The sequence below is a fragment of the Pteronotus mesoamericanus genome, unplaced genomic scaffold (genome assembly GCF_021234165.1).
Source record: "Pteronotus mesoamericanus isolate MK-2021 breed Mesoamerican mustached bat unplaced genomic scaffold, CSHL_Meso_final contig_702, whole genome shotgun sequence".
Lineage (NCBI taxonomy): Eukaryota > Metazoa > Chordata > Mammalia > Chiroptera > Mormoopidae > Pteronotus > Pteronotus mesoamericanus.
The window spans coordinates 5,543,188-5,565,144 of NW_026555239.1; the positions used below are offsets into that span (position 1 = coordinate 5,543,188).

Genomic DNA, 21,957 nt, shown 5'->3' on the forward strand with positions numbered 1-21,957 from the left:
GTGGGCGCAGACGTGGAGGGTGCCGGCGAGGTCTGGGCCAGGCCACAGCCAGTGCCACTGGTGGCCATGGGGACGATAGGGAGACCGGGTGGGACACAGGTCACCCAGGCCATGTGTGCAGAGGGGACAGGGCATGGTCTGGAGGTCACGGGAAGCGGTTTTGATGTTTGGGCAAGAAGGTTGACCGGCCAACTTGGGACCAGGTGCTGTTGGACTTCGCGCCCACTGAGCCTGTTTGCTCAGCCACCCACATGAAGGGCCGTGGGGCAGGCGGCCCACGCGGCAGATGCTGGTTTTCCAGACGCTCATCGCAGAGCCCGAGGCCCGAGTGCCAGCGGGTCTGGTTTCCCGGTGGCCTCTCTGTGGGCGAGCAGGCGGCCACATTCCCCATGTCCTCGCACCCCCCGACCCCCCCGCTGTCTCCGTGTGTCCCAGCTTTCCCTTCGTGTGAGGACACCAGCCCTATTGGATCCGGGCCCACTCGTTGAGCGCAGTCGCCTCCTCGTTGTCCCCAGGTGCGGCCACACTCCGAGGGGTGGGGCGGGACCGCAGCCCACAGGTCGGGGGGGCCCCGCGCCGCTGGTCACACTCCCCACGGGGCGCACGCTCTTTGGCTTGCAAGGTGACCTCAGCCAGCTCGTCGGGCTCGCCTATTCAGATGGAAAACGACAGTGTGCTTGTCGTAGCCCAGTCGTTTCTTAGGGATTCCTACAGGGGTCACCGCAAGTGTACCGGGAGGACGCGTGACATTGTCTCCAGCACATGTGCTGACTGCTTGTGCCTCTTGCTGTCCCCATGCCCCCAGCCTTGAGCCACACGGCCTGCTGGTTCCTAGAAGGCGCCGACCACGTGCCTCCATCCAGGGGCCTTCACCTTTGCTGCCCGGTTTGCTGGAGCATCCGCCGCGGACAGCGGCACCGCTCTGGCCTGCTGTGGCGAGCGGAGTCCCTTTTCTGTCCCCGCTCCTGCGTCACCATGTGCCCTCCCGACAGGCCCCACGCGTCTCTGTTTGCCTGCTCCCCGTCCATGTCCCGGCCAGAGGGGTGTCCCCCGCTGTCTTCTACACCTCAAATACACCGGATTGAGCTCAGCGAGCAGCGTGCCCCAATAACAAATGGCCGATTCCCGCCTGGCCAGCGATGGCGCCTTAAACATTGGTGTTTAAAAGTGTTCATTTTCTTGGTGTGCCTGTCAAGGCTCAAGCTGCGGCAAGACAGTCCGCAGTGTTACTTTCTAGATCATGACGTCATGATATCCTTGGGGATGGATGATGTTTTCATTTACGGAGAACCGCCGTTCCTCCGTGTCGGTTTCACCGGCGCCTCCTCTCTCCTCCCAGGGGGCCGGCACCGCGCCGTGACCGGGCACCGTGGAACCAGGATGGTGGACACGGAGAGCCCCATCTGCCCCCTCTTCCCGCTCGAGGCCGACGACCTGGGAAGCCCGTTGTCCGAAGAATTCCTGCAGGAAATGGGGAACATCCAAGAAATTTCTCCGTCCCTAGGCGAGGACAGCTCCGGAAGCTTCAGTTTCACAGAATACCAGCACTTGGGCAGTGGTGCCGGGTCCGATGGCTCCGTCGTCACTGGTAAGTGTGCCCCTTTCTGGAGCGCTTTCCTCGGGGACGCCTCCTCTCCCTCGAGGCCGGGTCCGCGGGCCCCCAATGGCTTCGTAACGGGACCCGCGGTCGGGGAGCCGGAGTCCTCCCCCTGTAATCTCCTTCTCTGAAGACGTGTGGACACCCTGGGTCCTTTTCATTTCCGCAGTAATTTTAGAATTACTATGTCAATGGATACCAAAGAGGCCTGCTAAGGTTTTGATTGGGGCTGTGCTGGATCTATCGATCGATGCGGGGAGATCTGACATCTTAACGATAGGGAGTCTTCTGAGCCACACACTTCTTTCTCCATGGCGTCTAGCTCTTTAATTTCTCTCAGCAGCGTTTTCTAGTTTTTGGTGCCCAGGGTTTTCACATGTTTTGTCAGGTTTATTGCTGTTTCATGTTTTTTGCTGCTACTGTAAATGATACTTTTCAAATTTCAATTTCTGATCATTTGTTGCTATTCATAAAAATGTAACTGCCTTAGGACTATTGGTCTTGTGTGCTGCATCCTTGTTAAGCTGATCAGTTATAGTCGTCTTGCACAGGTTCTTTAGTGTTTTCTACACAGATCATTATGTCACCTGTACGTAAAGACAGCTGTACTTTCTTTTCACACTGGATGCCTTGTATTTCCTTTTCTTGCCTTATCACGCTGGTTAGAACCTCCAGTACAACGTCGAATAGATGTGAAACATCCTCGCCTTGTTCCTGATCTTAGAGGGAGAGCATTCAGTCTTTCGCTATGAGGTGCAATGTTAAGAGTTTTTTATAGGTGCTCTTTATCCAGTTGAGGAAGTTTCCTTCTAATTCTAGTTTCCAGTGAATTATCAAGAATTGATGTTGGAGTTTGTTCCATACTTTTCCTGCATCTAGTAAGGTAATCAATTTTTTTTTTTAGTTTGTTATGGTGAATTACTATGTTATTTATCACTTCAGGTTTACCAATCTTTCCAGCCTAATTTGTGTTTCATTTTGGATAGTTTAGTTTGCTGTCTTTGAGTTTACTGATTCCTCTTCTGCAACTTCTAATCTGCTCCTAATACCATTCAATATATTTCTCGTATCAGATATTATCATTCCCATCACTGGACGCCTGATTTGGTTTTTTCATCCCTTCTCTCTACCTAACATGTTCAGTCTTCCGTCCAGCTTCTTGGACGTTTATAATGCAGTCACAATAACTTAAAAAATCCCTTGTCTACAAAATTTATCATTTTTATCATTTCTGCATCAGTTTCAGCTCGTTGATTTTTCTCCTTATGGTGTATCCTATTTGCTGCTTCCTTGTGTGTTTCGTAATTTTCTTGTTGGATGCCATTCACTGGGAGCTGCGTGGGTGGCCGACATTTTTGTTTTCCTCTGCATATTCTTGAGCTTTGTTCCTGGATGCTGTTCAGTTACTTGAAGAATGTTGTGTCTTTCAGGTCGCGTCTTTAAGCTTTGTGTTGATTCGAGGGGTGATTTTGTCCAGTGCTGAGTCCAAGCCCTTTGCAGTACTTTACCAAACTTCAGTTTCCTTATCTATTAAATAAGTGATTTAAATGAAATCAGAATTGACTGTATTCTGAGAACATTAACAGTTCTTGGATGGGAGGGAAAGGAATTTCTCCGTGGTCAAATAATGTAGGAAACACTGGGTTAAAGGAATTTAAGTCGGTTTCTTTGTGCAGGACTTTTCAGAGATTTTAAAATATGTTAATGTGCATGCTATTGGATAAATTACCAAGGAGGAATAGAAGCAACATTCCCCAAATTGATCTGAGTATAGAACCCTCTATTCCCAGAGCATCTGCTTGGGTCCGTGTTCTAATGAACTTTTTGGGTATAACTGAGCTGAGTCATCGGCAAGCCCAGTCAGATCTAGGATTCTGTAATTCTAAGTGCTTCCATTAAGATGAATGTAATGTAAGCGTTCCACGGTCAGTGGCGGGACCGGGACGGTGTCCGGCTCCATGCGAGTCCCGGTGTTGTCCCTTCTAGTCATTTCAGGTTGCTCCCCAGCGTCTTCCCTTCCTGGCTCTCCCTGCTGACAGAGCATAACATGGTAACTCACGTGTACACACGTCTTCAAGTTCTCTGTGTCGCTGCCTGTGTCCATGTTCAGGTAAACGCACGGTCACACCGATGTCTGCGACCAATCCAGATCCATCCCCACGTGGTCACTTGAGCCTCCTCCTCCCACTCCAGCAGCGGGACCCCCGGCTCCCACCGGCCACCATCCATTTAGCAAGTCATCCATTTCCAGCTGTGTTTGGAGCAGCATCGCAGCTGTTCGCCCATCCCCCGTCAGCGGCCCGACCAGCCAACGTGCAGCGCCTGCGTCCGTCCCTTTGCCTCGATCCCCAGACGCCACACGTGGCCAAGGTTCCGCGGGTCGGCGCTGAGCTTGTCCCGTGCTTTTGTCAGGCAGCTGGATCCCTCTGTGGCCTCCTGCCCTCCGCCCTGGGCTCTCCAGGCCTCCGGGATTCCTTTTGTTGTATTTGCAACAGGAAGTTTCAGTCTGCGCTGTAAAGCCCTGTGGATTTTGACATGTTCGTAGTATCATGTGTCCACTGTTGCATTTTTGTATGAACTTTCACGACCTCCCAAAAAACCCCCTGAGCTTCCAGTCTTCAGCCCTGCCGGTCCCCGCAGCCGAGCAAGCGCCCTTCCGACCGTCTCTTGGGCCTGCCTTCCCCAGGACCTCAGGCATCCAGAGTCACGGAGGACACCGTGCAGACTGGCCTTTTGTTTATCCATTCGCCTCCTGAAGGGCATCTTGGCTGCTTCTGGATTTGGCAATTAGGAATAAAACTGCTATAAACATTCATGTTTGGTTTTTGTATGGTCTTAAGTTTTCAAATCACTCGGGCAAATATCTGGGAATGTAATTCCCATGAGACTTTTGCTTCTAAGAAACTGCCAAACTGTCCTCCAGGGCGGCCGCACCTCTGTGCCTTCCCGCCAGCAGCAAACGAGAGTCCTGGTGCTCTGCGTCCTTGGCAGCCGTGGGTGTGGCCGGTGGCCACCCCCACAGGTGTATAGTGACGTCTGACTCCATTCACAGTTTTCCTAAGGATCTGTTTCTACACCGATGTGCAATCTGTACATCTTCTTTAGTGAGACGTCTATTCAGATTTTTTGCCAATTTTTTTAGTTGTTGTTTATTGTTAAGGTTTGTCGTCTCTCTATATCTGGGTGACACATCTTTTATCAGATCCATGTGTTTTGCAGAGATGTTCTTCCAGTCAGTGGCTTGTCTTTTTATTTTCCTAACAGAGTCTTTTGCAGAACAGAAGTTTCCATTGTAAGGAAGGCCAGCTTATTTCTTTTTCTTTCACGGGTTACACCCTTGGTGCGTGACACGGGTTGTTGTGCCGCGTTCTGGTGCGAGTTACCGCGCTAACGAGCGCCGATGAGCCAGGTGGACACAGACGCGGTAGCAGGTCCTGTAGGACGTGTCCAGGGCAGGGGCGTGGGGGCCACGGCGGGAGGGAGCTGTGAGACCCCAGGGGCCGTTCCGCCGGCACAGGCGGTTCCGAGACACGGGGACTGCAGCTGCGCGCCCCGCCCACCGTGGGTGCCTCTCACTCCACATCTTGCGCAGCGCACCCCATAACCCTGATGTAGAAGTAGACTCGGGGAGCTTTGGAAATTCATCCATCTTTCCCATCTGTCCTCAGACACCCTGTCACCGGCTTCGAGTCCCTCGTCGGTCACTTTTCCTGTGGTCCCTGGCAGTGCCGATGAGTCTGCCAGCACAGCCCTGAACATTGAATGCAGGATCTGTGGGGACAAAGCCTCAGGCTACCATTACGGGGTTCACGCGTGTGAAGGCTGCAAGGTAGGCTGGGCCCTGGTGCGGGGGGCAGGTGACCCACCTCAGCGGTGACCGGTATGCGTGTCTTACACGCCAATGTTTGTCATTACAAATCGGATCTGCAGAGAGCCATAGATATGAAACTGACCCAAGTCACCGATTAATTTCTCTCTTCAGAGAGCCACAGGCAGACTGCTGGCTGCGCTTTGCGAAACCTTGGAGAAGTGTGTTCTTTAAAGGCAAACCAACCACGTGAAGGGTGACCCCCTCATTTGAATACGAGGTCAGGGAGCCTTGGCCCGTCTCTCTCACCCTCACCAGAACGTCGGGGAGGGCAGTGGCTCTCCGGGCCATCAGACACGTGCAGCGTCTTGCTCAGTGTCCCATAGCACATGCCGGGTGACAACCTGACCCGGTGCCGTCCCCTCCCCAGCTGCTCCTGACCCCCCGGCGTTCCTTCCTGCACGTCGGGGGTCTCTCCACCCCAACCACGGGCCCCCTGGCTCCTGCCCTCATTCCATGCCGGCTCGGCCAGGCCGCGGCCCCCGTGACCCCGGGCCAGCGGGGCAGGGGTCAGGCCCTGTCTCCGGGACTCTGCCCCCGGGTCATGGGCCCTTCCGTGACTTGGCGGCACGACGGTCAGAAGGACCGCACCCTGACGCCCCGCAGCTCACGCGGCATCGCAAGTTTCTGGAATGATATGCATGTGTCAGACTTGGCCTCCCGGGCACATGGAGCCCAGGGGAGCTAGTCACCTGCATGTCGGCCACCAGAAGTCCCCTTTCCTTGCACACACTGGACATGTTTACCAACTTCTGGAAAATGGCACCGCCTCTAATTGTACGCCACGCACTCTGCAGCCGTGAAACAGTGACATTCTGCCTCAAGCCGGCCGGGTCCACAGGTGGGACGGGCCGCGTGAGCCAGCGCAGTGCACAGTGGGGTGGGCCGCGTGAGCCAGGCTGTCTCTGCCTTCTGCATTCTGATTTTTAAAATCCTGTCTTCTCCGCCTTCCTCATGATTTCATATGTCCTTCAGCCCTTCTACTCTACAATCCTAGAGAACCAGTCAAATTAAGATAGGACCCTTGCGCTGACATTCGCCAAGAAACTGGGGCCTCCTCCCCATGGCCCCGGCTGGTGCGGCTCAGGGGACTGAGCGCCGGCCTGTGAACTGAAGGGTCGCTGGTTCAGTTCCGTTCAGGGCGCGGGCCTGGGTTCCAGGCCAGGTTCCCATCTGGGCAGGCGAGCTAGGCAACCAGTGGATTCTCACACACTGATGTTTGATATTTCTCTCCCTCTCTTTTTCCCTCCCCTCCCCAAAGTAAATACATAAAATATTTTTTAAAAAAAAGAAAAAGAAAAAATGTGGAAGAATGATGGAAAGCAAAGAAAAAAAACAGATGCAAATGTGCACTACCTCACAACTTTCCTTACCACATACTTTTTCAAGAGCTACTTGCAAAGTGGCTTTTACTGCATGATTAAGTTACTTTTGTTCAGAGTTTTAAAATAACATTTTATTTTTAAGTATAAATAATATTTTACTGGATAAAGTTGAAGGTGTTCTTTTAAAACAAGAGAATTATTTACATAAAGCCGGCTTTTATTATATTTTAAAATAATTTTTGTCTGCTAGGAAGTTAACATTCTCTCATAAAAATTCCTAGAAAGTTTTGAGTCGTACATACAGCTATGTCCTAAGAGAGGAAAAAGTTAAACTTGTGTAAGTTTTAACAGGTCTACTAACTCTTTGGGAGATTATAATTGTACCTTTCCAAGCCACGCAAGGACATTTTGAAATTATTTTGAATTTTGCCTCGTTTTCTTGGTCTTCATTTTACATGCAATGAAATGTAAAATTGTCAGTGCGTCCCAACTGGGTCAGACTCTTCAGAGCAATTTCCCTAAGTTTAGTTCATTTTAAAAGAGGGAATAAGTGAGCGACAGGAGGTGCGGCCAGAGGGGCGACCCCGGTTTCACGAGCCGCGCACTCCCCTCGCAGGGCTTCTTCCGGCGGACGATCCGGCTGAAGCTGGTCTATGACAAATGCGAGCGGAGCTGCAAGATTCAGAAGAAGAACCGGAACAAGTGCCAATACTGTCGTTTTCACAAGTGCCTTTCGGTCGGGATGTCCCATAATGGTAGGTAAGGTTGTCTGCCGCATTTTCCCCGCCCACGCCTCCGTTTGCCGTCCCGACTCGGTTGGGCGGACTGTGCCTGGAATGAACCTGCCGCGGTGGTTAGTGCCCAGATGACGCTGGAAGCGCCGTGACCTAGGAAAATAAAAGTCTCAAACAGCCCGATTCAGCCCAGCGCTTGGAATGACTGTTAGAAACGTCACATGGTAGGACTTTGATTACAGGGCTTTGGAACCCATGGTATGTCCCTGGGATGTCATAATGCTCCTGTCATTCAGGGGAAGCAGGGGCCATCTGGGCATCTTATCCTGTTGTGAATTTAATTTTAATTCAAGTACCCGCTCATTTTAGAACATGCCACTTACCATGTGAGATAAATGTAAAATGACGAGTTCATGGAAGCTGCAGGTCTACCTTCTGGAAAAAGAAAGCGGTGTGGCGGGAGCTCCGCCGGGCCCACACCTCAGCCGGGAGGACTGGTGGGGCCGCCGCACCGGCGCCCATAGGCGGCCTCAGGCCACACCTCCTAACGAAACAATTGATGATGTCTCCTTTTACTTTACCTTTAAAAACGGTCCAGGATCAGTGGAGTTGGAGTTTTATTTTCCTCTCTGCAAAGTAGAGAGCTGAATGGTTCTGAGGGGCGGTTGGGCCCTGCCTGGCTCCTTCCACCGGGGGTTTATTCCCATGCACCTTTCCAGGCTGTGGTTTGGCGTCGCTCACTTCTTTGTGTTCCCTGTTATCCGTTTTTCCCCCTCCCCCAGCAATTCGTTTTGGAAGAATGCCAAGATCTGAAAAAGCAAAATTGAAGGCAGAGATCCTTACGTGTGAACATGACATAGAAGACTCCGAAACCGCAGACCTCAAATCCCTCGCCAAGAGAATCTACGAGGCCTACCTGAAGAACTTCAACATGAACAAGGTCAAGGCTCGGGTCATCCTCGCGGGGAAGGCCAGCAACAACCCGGTAGGTGTCTCCGCGGCGTGTGTTTGCCAGTCGCCGCGTTCCACTGGCAGCAGTCGGCTAGAGCATAGAGGAGGGCTGAGAAAACAGGTATTGAACGCTGGGAAAATAGTCTTTATCCCCAAGGCAACTGAGAGACAGTGGAATGGAAACGTTCATTCAGAGACCTAAAGTGTAGCTTAACAACTCCTGTCTTCTGGGTTTGACCTACCCCAAGGCCCCTAGTGACCGAGTTATGACAATGACTGTAATTAACACACACACACACACACACACACACACACACTCTCTCTCTCTCTCTCTCTCTCTCTCTCTCTCTCTCTCTCTCTCTCGATAATAGCCACCAGATTTTAGGGCCATGTCTGAGGTGCTTTTTTTTAAAAAAAGAAAATCCCCACTTTAACACCAGAAAATGAAACCATTCACTTCCCACTCAGAATGTCTGCTTCCATCCTTTTTCCCCAAACTGCCCCAACTCTGCAACCTCCCCCAACGCACGCACCTTCCTTTTCCTCGGTGAGAACGCAGTGATGTCCTAGGGCTTAGAAAGGGTGATTTGTTCACAGAAACGTAGCTATCTTTTTGGAAAGTTCTGGACCTTTCCAGGAGTGTCTGCGCATGCCCCTTGGGAACCCCCACATGCACTTTGTCACCTGCCCAGCCTAGCGTCACCCCTCCCTCACCCCCTCAGTGACCAAGCCTGTCTCCCTCGGAGCTGCCCCCACAGAGGGGCGGCTGCGGCCGGCGGACACCGACGCTTGGCGCTTTCCTCCGCGCCTGGCGGAGCTGGTTTCATTTGTACTGATGAGCAGCTCACAGTGACCCTTCTTGGGAATTACAAGCTGGAATTTTTAGTCACAGGAAAATAAAGTATTTCACAAGCTCCTTACTTTGATGAACAAACCAAACCTGTTTTTTACTGAGTCCTTTAATTCTTCAGTGAATTCCCCAATTACATAGGCTGAGACGATTTTAGGAGGGTTTGACTGAACTCTGTTGAACTAGAGAACACACCCCCACGTAGGGGGGGTGGCGCCCCAGAGGCTCCCACGACGGATCCTGCTCTTTGGGTTTCTACCCTGGAAGCGGTTAGCGCGTGTAGCCCAGGGTTAGTCGCCCAGGTCTGATTTCCCTCGGGCCTGTGTGGATCTTTCGGAGGTCTTCTCTTTCTCCCTTGGATTTTCAGAATGTACAGCAAATTAGAAGTCATCTTTACTCTTAAGCCAACACTCTCGTTGACTGTCTCTCCGGTTGCCGTGGAGTGTCCTTGGGGACGGCCCACTGAGATCCTCATGTCTGAGGAGGCTCGGTCAGAGCCAGTGACACCTGGGCAGCTGGTTCCTCTCCGGGAAGAATCTGCCTTTTGGTCTTAAGGGGGTAGAGAGCAGACCCGTAGTCTAGGGTGGGGCCGCACTGTATCAGAAAGAGAGAATTCGGTGTCCCTTTAGGGGTTAGGGCCAGAGCCTGCTCCCGCCCCACGCATCCGGCTGAGTCGCCCGCTGCCTGTGGCCGCACGGTTTGCTCCGAGCCAGGCTTGCATCCCACCCCCTGTCCTCCCTGCGCTGGGGGCCTGGCCGCCCTCCTGCCCCCACCACTGGGAGCTCCAGGCGTTCTCCCTGTGCCAGCCACGGGTGGGACGCCACCGCCACTGCTGGAGGCCCCGCCCAGAGCCCCGAGGGCCCGCAGTGGCGTGGCGTCGGAGACCACAGCCCGCGACTTCTGCGTGGTTCAGAAAGCAGTTCAGCCTGTTGGTGGGAAATCTGTTGGAGGGGCAGAGCTTGTCCTGACCTGGTCACCTTGGCCTGTGCTCAGGGACCCTGTGCTCAGTACTTGGCACAGAAGCCTGGCCCGGGAGGCCGGGGCGGCCCTCGCAGAAGCTCTGGCCCTGGAGTGGGTCAGGGGAGAGGTGCTGGTTTCTCGGATGCCGGCCCCTGCAGCTTGGCCGTTTGGAAAGCACGTGGCTGATGGTAACGGAGCCGCAGGGGCGCCAGCCCACCCGGCGGGTGTTGTTGTCCAGTGAGGGATCATGATTTTGTCTGGGGGGGCACAACTTGAACTTGGGGGGCAGGCTCGCCCCCGGGGCAAGATGGGGCTGCTTGGCCAGCAGGCAGGGCTGGCTTCCTCCCCGCCGGCCCAGGAGACGCTTCCTGCAGGGCCTACCAGGCAAGGGCCTGGCGTCACCCAGACTTGGCCCTCGGTGCGGGGCAGACTCTTCATTTGAAAGCAGGCCCCGGTCTGCCGGCCGTGGATCCTTGCGCTAGGCCACCGCTTTGTTCTGTGGAAACCACTTCCGCGGCCTGTGGAGCGGCCAAAGCAGAGACCTGAGGTTGACTCGGAACTGCTAGGGTGCTGGGTGGACCTGGAGGGTCTGGGGTCTCAGGGGAGGAGGGGGGCTGCTGGGAAGCCGTATAGGTGCAGTGGTCACCCTGGGGAACGGGCTTTGGGGGCGGGGGATGGCGGGCCCGATGGCCGACATCTGTCTCCGCCCGGACGCAGGCCGGTGGGAGCTGCTGAGGCTTCAGCACGGCGCTAGGAATGTCGCGTTTGGGAGGACGCAGTATGCAGATGGGACCGAGCGGCTCTGAAGTCAGTGCCTTTCTTGTGATGGGCACGCACACACACTCACACTCACGCACGTTTGTGCACGCACACCCTCCTGACTTTCATACACCCTCAAACATACACACTCGTGCACTCTTATACACGCACGCTCATACCCATGTACACACTCATGAACTCCCGTGCACACACACGCTCACACATGCACACTCACGAACTCTCACACATGCAAACACTCATGAACGCCCCCACACTCACGCGTGCACACCCACACGGTCACATGCAGGCTTGCACGTGCACACTCACTCAGTCTTAGCTGCCCCTGGTTTAAGAAGCCAGCTCATCTCTGAAAAATAGGTGAGGATACTCGTTAAAAAAGCAACAGCTCTTTAGCATGCTCTACTCAGACTTTAGCACTGTTCACACTTCAGCACGTCAAGTATAAGGTGACAGCCAAGAGGTCCTGCTACCTCTTAAATCTAACGAACGTAGCAGGACTTTACTCAGGGCAGATGAAAGGGACAGCGCATGTTTATTTCAAGGATCCTGTGTTACTCACCATTGCTGGGAACTGGCCTCAGAGTCTTTGAATATCTTCAGTTACGGAAAATGTTTATCTTCTGCGAAGGTCATTGAGTTTTAGACAAAACCAGGAGCCGTCCGCAGCCAGCCTGGTATGCAGACGGAGTTACAGAGTCAAGTGTCTTGTCTGAAAAAAAAAACGAAGCAAGGAGACTGACTTGTGACACGTGGCTGAGGACAGGTTTTAAACCCGGCGGCGGCGGCAGCGGCGGCGGCCAGCAGCGCCTCGGTGTCCCAGGGGCTCTGGGGCGGGCGGCCTGGCCCCTGCGCAGCTTCCTGCCCGCGTCCCGCTGAAGTGCTATGCGTGTTTCTCAAGTTGATTGGAAAACAGACGCCATATTTCATACTGTTTCTAGAAATACGTAGTCAGACCTAACCAAATGCTCATTAAATCATTTCATCCAAAGCAATTCTACCACTAATTCACAAATTTTTCCTCAAAGACGGTGCTGCCTAACTTTTCATAGAAAATGCTGTTTAAATGTATTTTGGAGGTGGGTTCTTGTAAGTAATGTCGTCACACGTAGGCCAGCACCGGGTGTGAGCAGCCGTGGGGATGCATCAGCCGGGGCCCGCTGGCCTTGCAAGGCGTGGGGTGCTTTCGGGGGAAGCCGGGCGCCTTCGGCCTGGGGCTGTTACAGTCCTCGGAACGAGCTCTCTCTATTCATTGGGAATTACCACCTGCATCGCCAGATGGATTCCTATTCACACCTGAGTATCGAAGGCACGTTCCAAAGCCAAATTCAGGGCCCGGCAGAGGACAGAAGGCAGGCGTGCTCCACTGTGCTTGCTGGGGTGCACGAATGTCTCGCACAAGATGGACAGCAGTTTGAACATGTCACCTAAGATGTCGTATGTTGTGCTTGAGTGTCATAGTGTCATGTTAGAGGATGACATGCTTGTGGTTTTGTCATAAGAGAGGGGCGCTATGTGTGCCGGCCCCTGTTAGCCGTGCAGACTTCGTACGTGGTCTTACCGAGAGCGTTCGTGGTCAGGGCCGGCGGAGTTTCCGCAGCCGCAGCCGCCCCCGCTTGGCTGGACACCGGCTTCTCCGTGTTCCCGCTTGTTTTGAATTCAACTGGTTTCCAAATCAGCCAGTTAATGAGGCCTGCCTCCTAAAACTCAAGTGATGATGTTATAAAAATGAAATATTTTCACCACTGAAGCTCCCCACTTTATGGGAGTATGTTTCCCATAAAACTTGTCAGGGGCCAGCCTCACAGGCGTGCGTCCTGTTTGGGAGGCCCAGGCTGGGGTGGACGCTGAGCTCTTGCCGTCTGGAGAGTCTTAATCATTTTTGAACAAAGGGCCCCCGTTTTCATTTTGCGCCGGACCCCAGGCTAAGCCTGTGAGGCGCTACCGGAGCGCCGTGCCCTCAGGCGCTTTGGGGACCTGCCCTGCTTGGTGCCGAAGGCCCCTGCCCACCCACACCTCAGGCCCTGGGAGGCCCCGCTTCCTGGAACTCACTGGTTCTTGAACGTTTTTGACCACAGAACTCCTTTTTTGTAAAAAACATACTCCCCCCTACCCCCACTGAGTACACTTGAAAAAGCCAGTGATTTGAATAAAGTCAGGGTGGCTTCCTGGTCTGGGTTTTGAAATTGAGGGTCATGGCCATCTGTCCTTTACAAACACGTCTCTCGTCCATCCTGGGCTGGGTAACTCCACCAGCTCCCTGTGTGGCGGAACTGCCCCCAGACTTGCCCCAAACAAGACTGTTTCTACGTCTTTGGGGAGAGGCACTTTGGGGCTCCCTCCGTCACACTTGAGATACTGAGGAATTTGGCTTCCGGTTTTGTTTCAGGATGTTTGCACCCATTCGTAGTAATTTGAAAAACCTCCCCCTGCTCAGATGTGGAATCAGGTTATTTTTTCCCCCAATACTGTGTTGCACATTCTCATTCAGTTTAAACATTTCGAAGGTGGCCCTGTCGGACTGTGCTGCACACCTGCCGCCGCTGGGCGGCCCGGGACGGCCCACAGGTGCCTGCAGGTGGGCGTTGGCTGATGCTTTCATGAGCCCAGAAGTAGGGACACACCCTGCGTTGTGGCCACGTGCCCTGCCTGCTGGCAGTGACCCTTACCACCATGGCTGCCCTCAGGCCCTGTCGGCGTCTGGCAGCAATGGTGCTTCAGCCCCCTCGTCCCCGCCCTGCGCGCACCCGGCGCCAGTTCCCGCCAGTGGTGCCTTCGTGCCGTTCCCCCCGAGCCCCCTAGGGGAGGTGTGCTCTTCTGGGCGCACTGGCCTCAAATCATGTGGCCAACCATCTCCTCTTTCCTCCGCTCAGTCTTTATAAAACGCAGGACCGACGGGTTTCAGAGCAAATGGCACGGGCACATGGATCTTGCTGCTGCGGGGCTTGTTCCTTGTTCTGGAACGGGGAGCTCTGACACAAAGGTTTCAGCCTTGTGCGCGGGGAAACCACATCTTCCGATGCCCTCGCCGGCGATCCCCGGAGAGCAAGGCTTTAACAGCACCCCTTTGCTTGTTTCTACACAAATGCCGGCTTCCCAGGGCGTGTCTGTCCACAGGCCGGGTCTACTCTTTCACAGTCGGTGTTAGATAAAGACAGTCCTCTGCATCAAGTTCACAAAATGGTGACATTAAGAACGATTATAATTAAGGCTACTGCAGGAGTAGTTAGGAGTTCGGAGAATATTATAAAATAGTAACAGTGCTTGGCTAGTACTCTCTTCTTAGCGGTGTTGCCAGAAGTCAGCACTTCACCCCGCACCAGGGAGGCCCGCCCCCAGGGTCGGGTGGAGGCTGTTAGTATCGGGCCCATTCCTGTTGCTGGCTCTCCGCCGAGGCCTCCTGTCCCCACTGACGTGGAGGTTCTTCAGGACGAGGACTGTGTCGTCCGCACGTCAGTTCTCCCCAGGTGACTTGGAGACAGTGGCTGCTCGCTGGTTCACTGACTGTCAGGGGGACAGTGTGCCACCGGTGACTGGGCTTACGCCAGTGCCTTCCTTTGCAGCCTTTCGTCATACATGACATGGAGACGTTGTGTATGGCTGAGAAGACGCTGGTGGCCAAGCTGGTGGCCAACGGCATCCAGAACAAGGAGGCAGAAGTCCGCATCTTCCACTGCTGCCAGTGCACGTCCGTGGAGACCGTCACGGAGCTCACGGAATTCGCCAAGTCCATCCCCGGCTTCGCAAACTTGGACTTGAACGATCAGGTCACGCTGCTGAAGTACGGCGTGTACGAGGCCATATTCGCCATGCTGTCTTCTGTGATGAACAAGGACGGGATGCTGGTGGCCTACGGGAACGGCTTCATAACGCGCGAGTTCCTCAAGAGCCTCAGGAAGCCGTTCTGTGAGATCATGGAGCCCAAGTTTGACTTCGCCATGAAGTTCAACGCGCTGGAGCTGGACGACAGCGACATTTCCCTGTTCGTGGCGGCCATCATCTGCTGCGGAGGTGAGCGCTCGGGCGAGTCTGCTGGCGCCGCAGTGCGGCTTGCAGGCTCCTGCCCTGAGGCCCTGGCGGCAGTGCGTCTGGTGGGGGCGGGGCGCGGGGCGGGGCGGGGGCGGGGGGCGGGGCGGCGCGGGGCGGAAGTCCGAGCCCCTGCGTCTTCGGCATCTGGAAGCCCAGTGAGAGCGACACCAATAGTGCATCGTGTATTATTATGTGTGAATACCGATTGTACGTTATGTACGTTTCATTTATATTATAATATATAAATACCCTGTAATTATAACACAACAATTATACCAAGTAGTAAGTCAGCTGGGGTTGATAATGTCATAGAATGGCTACGTGTAATACTATGATACAGCCATGTGCCGTAGAATGGCATTTCGGTCAGCAACGTCCTGCATACACAACAGCGGTCCCCTAACGTTGCAGAGGAGCTGAAAACCTGCCGCCGCCTCGCGAGGTCGCAGCTCCACGCGGTGGGGGCGCAGCGCGCTCCTCAGGCGGCTGTGGCGGTGCCCGTGTGACAGCCCACTGAGCTGACAGTCGCGTGACGGAACGGCGTGCACGGGCGTGCACGGCGCGTCGCACGGGACGGCGGTGGAAACCACGACGCTACGGGTGCGTGTGTTCCCCACGCTCCGCGTCTTACCGGAACCGTGGAACGCACTCCTCCTAGTCACGGAGGCCGCTGCAAGCGGGAGCCGCGCCTCCCGTCTCGCGCTCGTGCGCCCCCCAGTCGCCGCCGGGCGCAGCGGGCGGGACCCCCCACGAGCGCGCGTGCGCGGTGATGGCCGCGCAGGGTGGAATCGCCTGCCCATGCGCGTCCCCGAGCGTGGCCCTGTCGTTAAGCGGCGCATGACTGTATATCATAGTCCTGTTACTGTCACGTTTTTATCAGCTGTTATCGTGTTACACTCTCCGGAGTGCCGTGCACGTGTCAGGGCGGCTGTGCTCATGGCTGCTGTGCTTACGCTCCTTCCGAATGAGAAGCGTCAGTTGCTCAACAGCAACAGCCGCAGAGTTGGCTTTGCTGACGGCGGCGGGGCCCGGGGAGGGAGGCCTGGGCTGCTCTGTGGGAAGCAGGTTCGGCGTTGCATTTCTTTAAATAGCACTGTCCCGAGTCTAAGAAGGTCGCTCCCCGTGGATCTGACCCAGCCGTGGGGGAGACGGATGGGGCACCTGTCCCCACAAACCACTGGCAGCTGTGCTGTCCCCATAGTGGACTCCTCGCAGAACTGAGGCTGCCGCCGCCGCCCAGACACCATAGGCACCGGGAGCGAGGGCGGCCTGGCCCCACAGGTCTGTCCCTGTTACCACCCAGGTGGCAGGCGGGTGGAGGGAGTCCTCGCGCTGGCAAAAAGTACAAAATGGCAACACAGCTGTGTGTGAGCTGTCCCTGTCCTTTGGGAGCTCAAGATCTGTGCTGTGGGTACAAAGCAGTTGAAGGGCTATTTATGTGTAGTGTGAACACAGTTTCATTAAAGAAATTATAATCATATGTCAGTCCGATATAGAAAAACGTCTGGTGAGACACACGCTTGTCTGTTTGATGGGGTTAAAATTATGAGGGAGGTTCATTTTATCTTTTTAAATTTCTGTTTAGGAAGTTAATAATGACAGGTGACTCTTGAACAACGTGGATTTGAACGACATGGGTCCACTTATGGTTGGATTTTTTCCAATAAGTAGCAGTTGATCTTCCACGTCCCCAGATTTTGTATCCATGGATTCAACCAACCACGGATCAGAAGCAGTAGTTTTTAAATTGTTACTGACTGTACCGGGGCGACACTCGTTAATAAAATTCTATACGTTGCAAACAGTGTTTTCCATGCAAGGCGGGGGCCCGTGGCTGAGAAGGGCCGGCTGGACGCGCTGGACGAGGCCTTGGGCACCTGTGGGTTCTGATGTCTCCCGAGGTTCCGAGCCACGCGCTGCGGAGGCCCAGGGGCTGTGGTTAAGTTTGGGGGAGTCAGAGTTAGGTCCCCCCCACATTGTTAAAGGGTCAACTGTACACTTTACAACCAGAGAGAGAGAGAGGGAGAAAGAGAAAGAAAGAGAGGAAGGAAGGAAGGAAGGAAGGAAGGAAGGAAGGAAGGAAGGAAGGAAGGAAAGAGAGAGAGAGAGAAAGAAAGAAAGGAAGAAAGGAAGAAAGAAAGAAAGAAAGAAAGAAAGAAAGAAAGAAAGAAAGAAAGAAAGAAAGAAAGAAAGAAAAGTCCACATCACAAGCAACCCTTCTGAAAGTCGCAGCAGTGAGCAGGGCTTTAAGCTGCCCAATGACTATGGGTTGCAGGGCAGAGGGAGGGTGTTTTCTATACCGAGGGTGGAACGGCTGGCGCCGCGGCCCAGCCCCCCGGGAGGTCCCCTGGGGGCACGCTGGCTGCCCCGCGCCAGCCCTCCAGCTCCAGTCTCTGCTTCCCTGCACTGGGTTCACACCAGGAGGTGCCTGTAGCAACAGTGCCTCCTCCCGCAAAGCCCAGGTCTCACACAGTCACTGTCCTGAATGATTGGTGAAAAGCTTGAGCCCGAGCATCTCGTTTTGGCTCAGGAGGAAGAATTTCCCCTCCCGTGTGATGTAAAACCAGCTATCGTCGTCCTCCTGCGAACGCGCCCTTGCCCCTCACGTTTGGGGTTTCCACCTGACTGGGGGAAGGCGGGCAGGGCCAACGGAAAGGGCCACGCTGGACGGCCTAGCCCGTGTTCAGTCGTATACGTGCGTAGATGCGAGGACTTGCCCTGTCCGCCCCTCCGGGCCGAGCGAGGCTGGAAACATCTGGTTGTCTCCCAGGCGGGCGTGCAGTCCCCCGAGCTGCAGGGGAGGAAGGCTGGGGGCGCGGGGAGGCTGCTTTCCCAGGCTGGTCCCTGCCATGATGATCGCCAGCTCAGCTTTCTCTTCTTTCCTTTGGGGCTAGATCGGCCTGGCCTGCTGAACGTCGGCCAGATTGAAAAAATGCAGGAGGGGATCGTGCATGTGCTCAAACTCCACCTGCAGAACAACCACCCAGACGACGCCTTCCTCTTCCCCAAGCTGCTGCAGAAGATGGCGGACCTCCGGCAGCTGGTGACCGAGCACGCACAGCTGGTGCAGGTCATCAAGAGGACCGAGTCGGACGCTGCACTGCATCCACTGCTGCAGGAGATCTACAGGGACATGTACTGAGTGCGTGCGGACGAATGGGGGCGTCCCCGAGGGCCTCTGGAGGTGGCAGCACTGCCGAGGAGACATGGGATCAAGGCCGCTTTGCACAGATGTCCCCGCCGAACGCCGAGAGCCTAACGTGTAGGCCCTAGGTGACCGCGACCCCATCCCACGCCACTTGCCCTTGTACCCAGCGCTTCTCAGAGCGCGCGGAGGTGGAGCTTGGGAAAGTCGAGACAGTGATGCTCAGCTGTCTGATTTGAAGCTGTCTGGTGTCAATCAATGCAGATTTCTTTAAATCACGTTCGTGGTTTACTGCCGGTACCTGGCGACCTCAGAATCGCTGTCTGTCTTCCCCAGGTACCACTGCTGACTGTTGGGCTCCTTTCTAATTTTGAAAACTAATCAGCACTTTTTAACTTTTGTAATCCTCTATATCTAGATGTAACCAAAGGTTAGGCCTTTTAAAAGCGGCGATGTATTTATTCAGAAGACTTCGATTCTGTTTCCTGAATTCGAAGAGGCAACATGCAGTTTTTTTAATCATAGATGTTAGAGTTTCAGAGAGTCATTCGATAAGCTGTGGAAACACAGCCGTGGTGCTGTGTTGGGTCCCTGGGCGCACAGCCGTGGAGGGCCTGTCCCCAGGCTCCTGCAGAAGGTCCCGGGAAACCGTGCCTCGGCCACCCCCACATGGCTCATGGCCCCAGTAAAGCTGGCGTCGGTGGGCGGGGTGGTGACGAACTCACAAGTACCTCAGCATCCAGCCCTCCCCCCGCGTCCTCTCAAAGCCGGGCCTTTGGGGGCCGTGGCTTTCAGCGCAGCCTGGCAGATTACCGGCGAGCGTCCCTCTGCGTCCCGTGTGTCGAGGCAGCTCCTTGGTCTCCCCCCCCACCGCCCCCCCGCCCCGTTGCCTTTTAAAATACGCAGCTTTACTTCTGTAGCTCTTGGCGGTGGTAGCTGTTGCCTGGGGTGGAGAGGACAAGGGGAATGTAACTTCCTGGTCGGGGGTGGGGTGGGGTCACCTGGGGCGGGGTGGGGCGTGGGGGAGCCGGGCTCGCGGTCCCGTGAAAGGCCGCAGCGCCTGGTCTCAGGACCCACGGCTGGTGGTTTGTGCCGAGGTGGAGAGTTAAGTGTCCTTCTCCAGCCGTGGGTGTACGGTGGTGTTTCCAACCCCTAAAACGTTTGTTTCAGCCTTAAAAGATCAGCCTCAGCCTCGGGCCGTCCATGACGGCCTGTGGATTGTGTCTAGCAGGTGTGGACCCTGGGCCCGCTCTCCTTCCATAACCGCAGCGGACCCACTGCCCCCTCGGCCCTTCAGCAGCCCGCCCGCCAGTCTGTGCGGATGTGCTGGGGCCCAGGACCCCACGCCCACAGCGCTGCGGCCTGGTCGCGTCCTTGGCACCCCTCCCCCGCTGCCCTGACCAAACCTGGCTCCTTAAGGTCATTGTCATTTATTGTCAAAGAAGCATTAGGGTGGATATTGGTCAAGTTCCCAAGACTGGCATTAGGAAAATGCAACAGTAGAAAAGCCAATCAAACTGTGAGACTTCAACTCGGAAAAAGCAGAAGTTGCAATTAGGACGTCCTTTTAAAAATTCCACAGGCAGCTGTTCTGTGTTTTTTTTAAAGATCCAATCAAAGGACCTGCTGGAAGCCAATAAAAGCAGTTCCACGTGTGGATGACACTAACCTAACAGTCAGCCAGGGTCAGGCAGGAGCGAGCCCCGCGGCCTAGGGCGCAGCCCCGCGGCGCGCTGTCCTGGGACGAGTCCCCTGTGCCGACAAGGCGGCGGGCGTTCGGGGGGGGGGCGCTGTCCGAGGCCGCGGGCTTGGGGGTTGCGTTCCAGTGCCGCCCCTGTGTTGCCCCGCTGACCGCGGGCCTCAGAAAGCGAGCCTCGAGACCAGGCTTTCAGACAAGACGTTCATCCTGCTTAGAGTTTGACAAAACCCCTGTAAAGCAACCCCGCATCTTGCACTTTCCGCAGCATCCGTCAAGCTGCCAGAAGGCATGGCGTGTGCATCTGCAGTGTTACTGAGCGCTGGTTCTCTCGGGACCTGGCTCCCGGACCAGCCACGTCCCTGGCAAAGCCACAGGGGTGGCCACAAGGGATCTCGGCTTGAAAGTCACTTGACATGATTCCCTTTTATTAACAGGAAGAAAAAAATCATATATTCCCGTTCATTTTAAACAACAGAGACAGAAACTGCCACTCAGGACATTTTGGTCAGCCAGTGAGATCCCTCAGAGCCTCCATGGTCAGGTACCAGCGAGCGAGCCCGAGCCAGGGGCACTGGAGCATTTCGGGCCGCGGCTCCGGAGCACGCGCATGCGCCCTGGGTTTCCACCAACATCGGCACCGAGTCCAGCAGCAGCGCCCCCACCCCCCCGCATGTGGGAAGCCGCCGCCTCCGGGGCGAAGGCACCTTGTGGCCCGCGCTTCCGCCAGCCTGTTTAAATCTGCCTCTTCGTGCTCTCGACTGGGAATCGCAGAGCGCCTGGCTCCTCAGGGGCCACCAAGGTGCTGAGCAGCCTTGGTGTCCCATGCTGGGAGAACACAGGGACAGCCAGGGCTCCTCAGAGATGTGCGGCCAGCCCAGGCCCGGATGCCAGCGGGTCCTCTCCACCCACCCGCCACGTCTCCCGGGCATTTCCGGTCGGGTGTCCCTCACGCGGGTTCTGCGCCTGCCCCCAGCGAGGACCGTGCTGCAGGAAGCCATTTCATGACATCCTGTGTCACCTAAAACAAGACGCTCCTGGTGCCCTGGCCACAGTGGGATTCGGAGATTGAACAGAGTATTGTCATGACGCTAGAGGGCCGTTCCTTCTTCCTGCCTTGCTCTTCGGTTTTCTGAGACCTCCTTGGAACCCTGACGAATTCAGTCCTGAGCCTCTTCCCAGGAGTGTGCGTGCACACGCGTGAACGGTAACGGGGGAGCCTGGGAGAGACACGGCGCTCGGCTCCCCAAGGGACCGCCCTGGGACCGACCCGTCCTGGGGGCTTCTTGCTTTTCATTTCCAGAGCCCGGAAGGCAGCCCCTGCCTGTCCCCGTGGGTTGCTTGCCTGGGGCCACCCTTGTAAAATGCGCACAAGGACGGCCTCGAGGACCGTGGGGGGGTCCCGGGCGAGGCTGCACCCTCAGACCCGAGCAGCAGCTCCAGGCACCGGCCGTCCTTCGTTCGTGTGTGATAAGTAAGCTACCCGTCCCGCCACTGGCGTCTCCCTAGATCTGCAGCACTTCAGCTACCTCAACCGATCCGGCAAAAGGCACTGGTCAAATGAAGGTGCTCGAACCACTGCAGCCTTAACGTCTATGCTTAGGGCTCAGAGGTTGCATGCTCCCCCACTCCCCCCACCCCGGAAATGGAAGGTTCAATGACTTCTTAAGGAACTTTTGTTGTTTAAAGGGAGCGTCAAAGACAGGCGTGTGCGGGAGCAGCTGCCCCGAGTAGAGACTGAGCCTGGGTGCGACAGCTGGGAGAGGTGGCGATGGCCTGCCTGCAGGGACCCCGCGCGGAGGCCCGCTGGCCGCACCGAGGGCCGTCGGGGGGAAGCCCTGCGGAGCGGGGTGGAAAGGGGCGCCTCCACGCCAGTCGGCCGGGCCGCGGCTCCCCGAGGCCTCACCCTGCAGTCACACCTGCGCCTCCGAGCAGCGCTCGGGCGCCCCCTGCCTCGTGCTCCCTTACAGGCCACAGCAGCACTGGGCACGTTGGGTCCTCGCGGCCGGACGCACAGTGGGGTTT

General features: G+C 55.6%; 1 protein-coding gene across 3 annotated transcripts in view; it reads left to right on the plus strand.

Moving 5' to 3' along the window:
- Positions 1-19,108, plus strand: part of PPARA (peroxisome proliferator activated receptor alpha) — a 39,978-nt gene extending 20,870 nt beyond the window's left edge. For 2 of the 3 annotated variants that reach the window (XM_054582501.1, XM_054582502.1), the window contains 6 exons: positions 1,340-1,588; positions 5,266-5,426; positions 7,407-7,545; positions 8,307-8,509; positions 14,626-15,073; positions 17,986-19,108. In XM_054582501.1, the coding sequence (XP_054438476.1) occupies positions 1,381-1,588; positions 5,266-5,426; positions 7,407-7,545; positions 8,307-8,509; positions 14,626-15,073; positions 17,986-18,233 (1,407 nt within the window). In that variant the 5' untranslated portion in view covers positions 1,340-1,380 and the 3' untranslated portion in view covers positions 18,234-19,108. Of the gene's footprint in view, positions 1-1,339; positions 1,589-5,265; positions 5,427-7,406; positions 7,546-8,306; positions 8,510-14,625; positions 15,074-16,676; positions 17,150-17,985 lie in introns of those variants that run through there. The other variant, XM_054582503.1, reaches the window with a different exon arrangement.
- Positions 19,109-21,957: the final 2,849 nt, after the last annotated feature.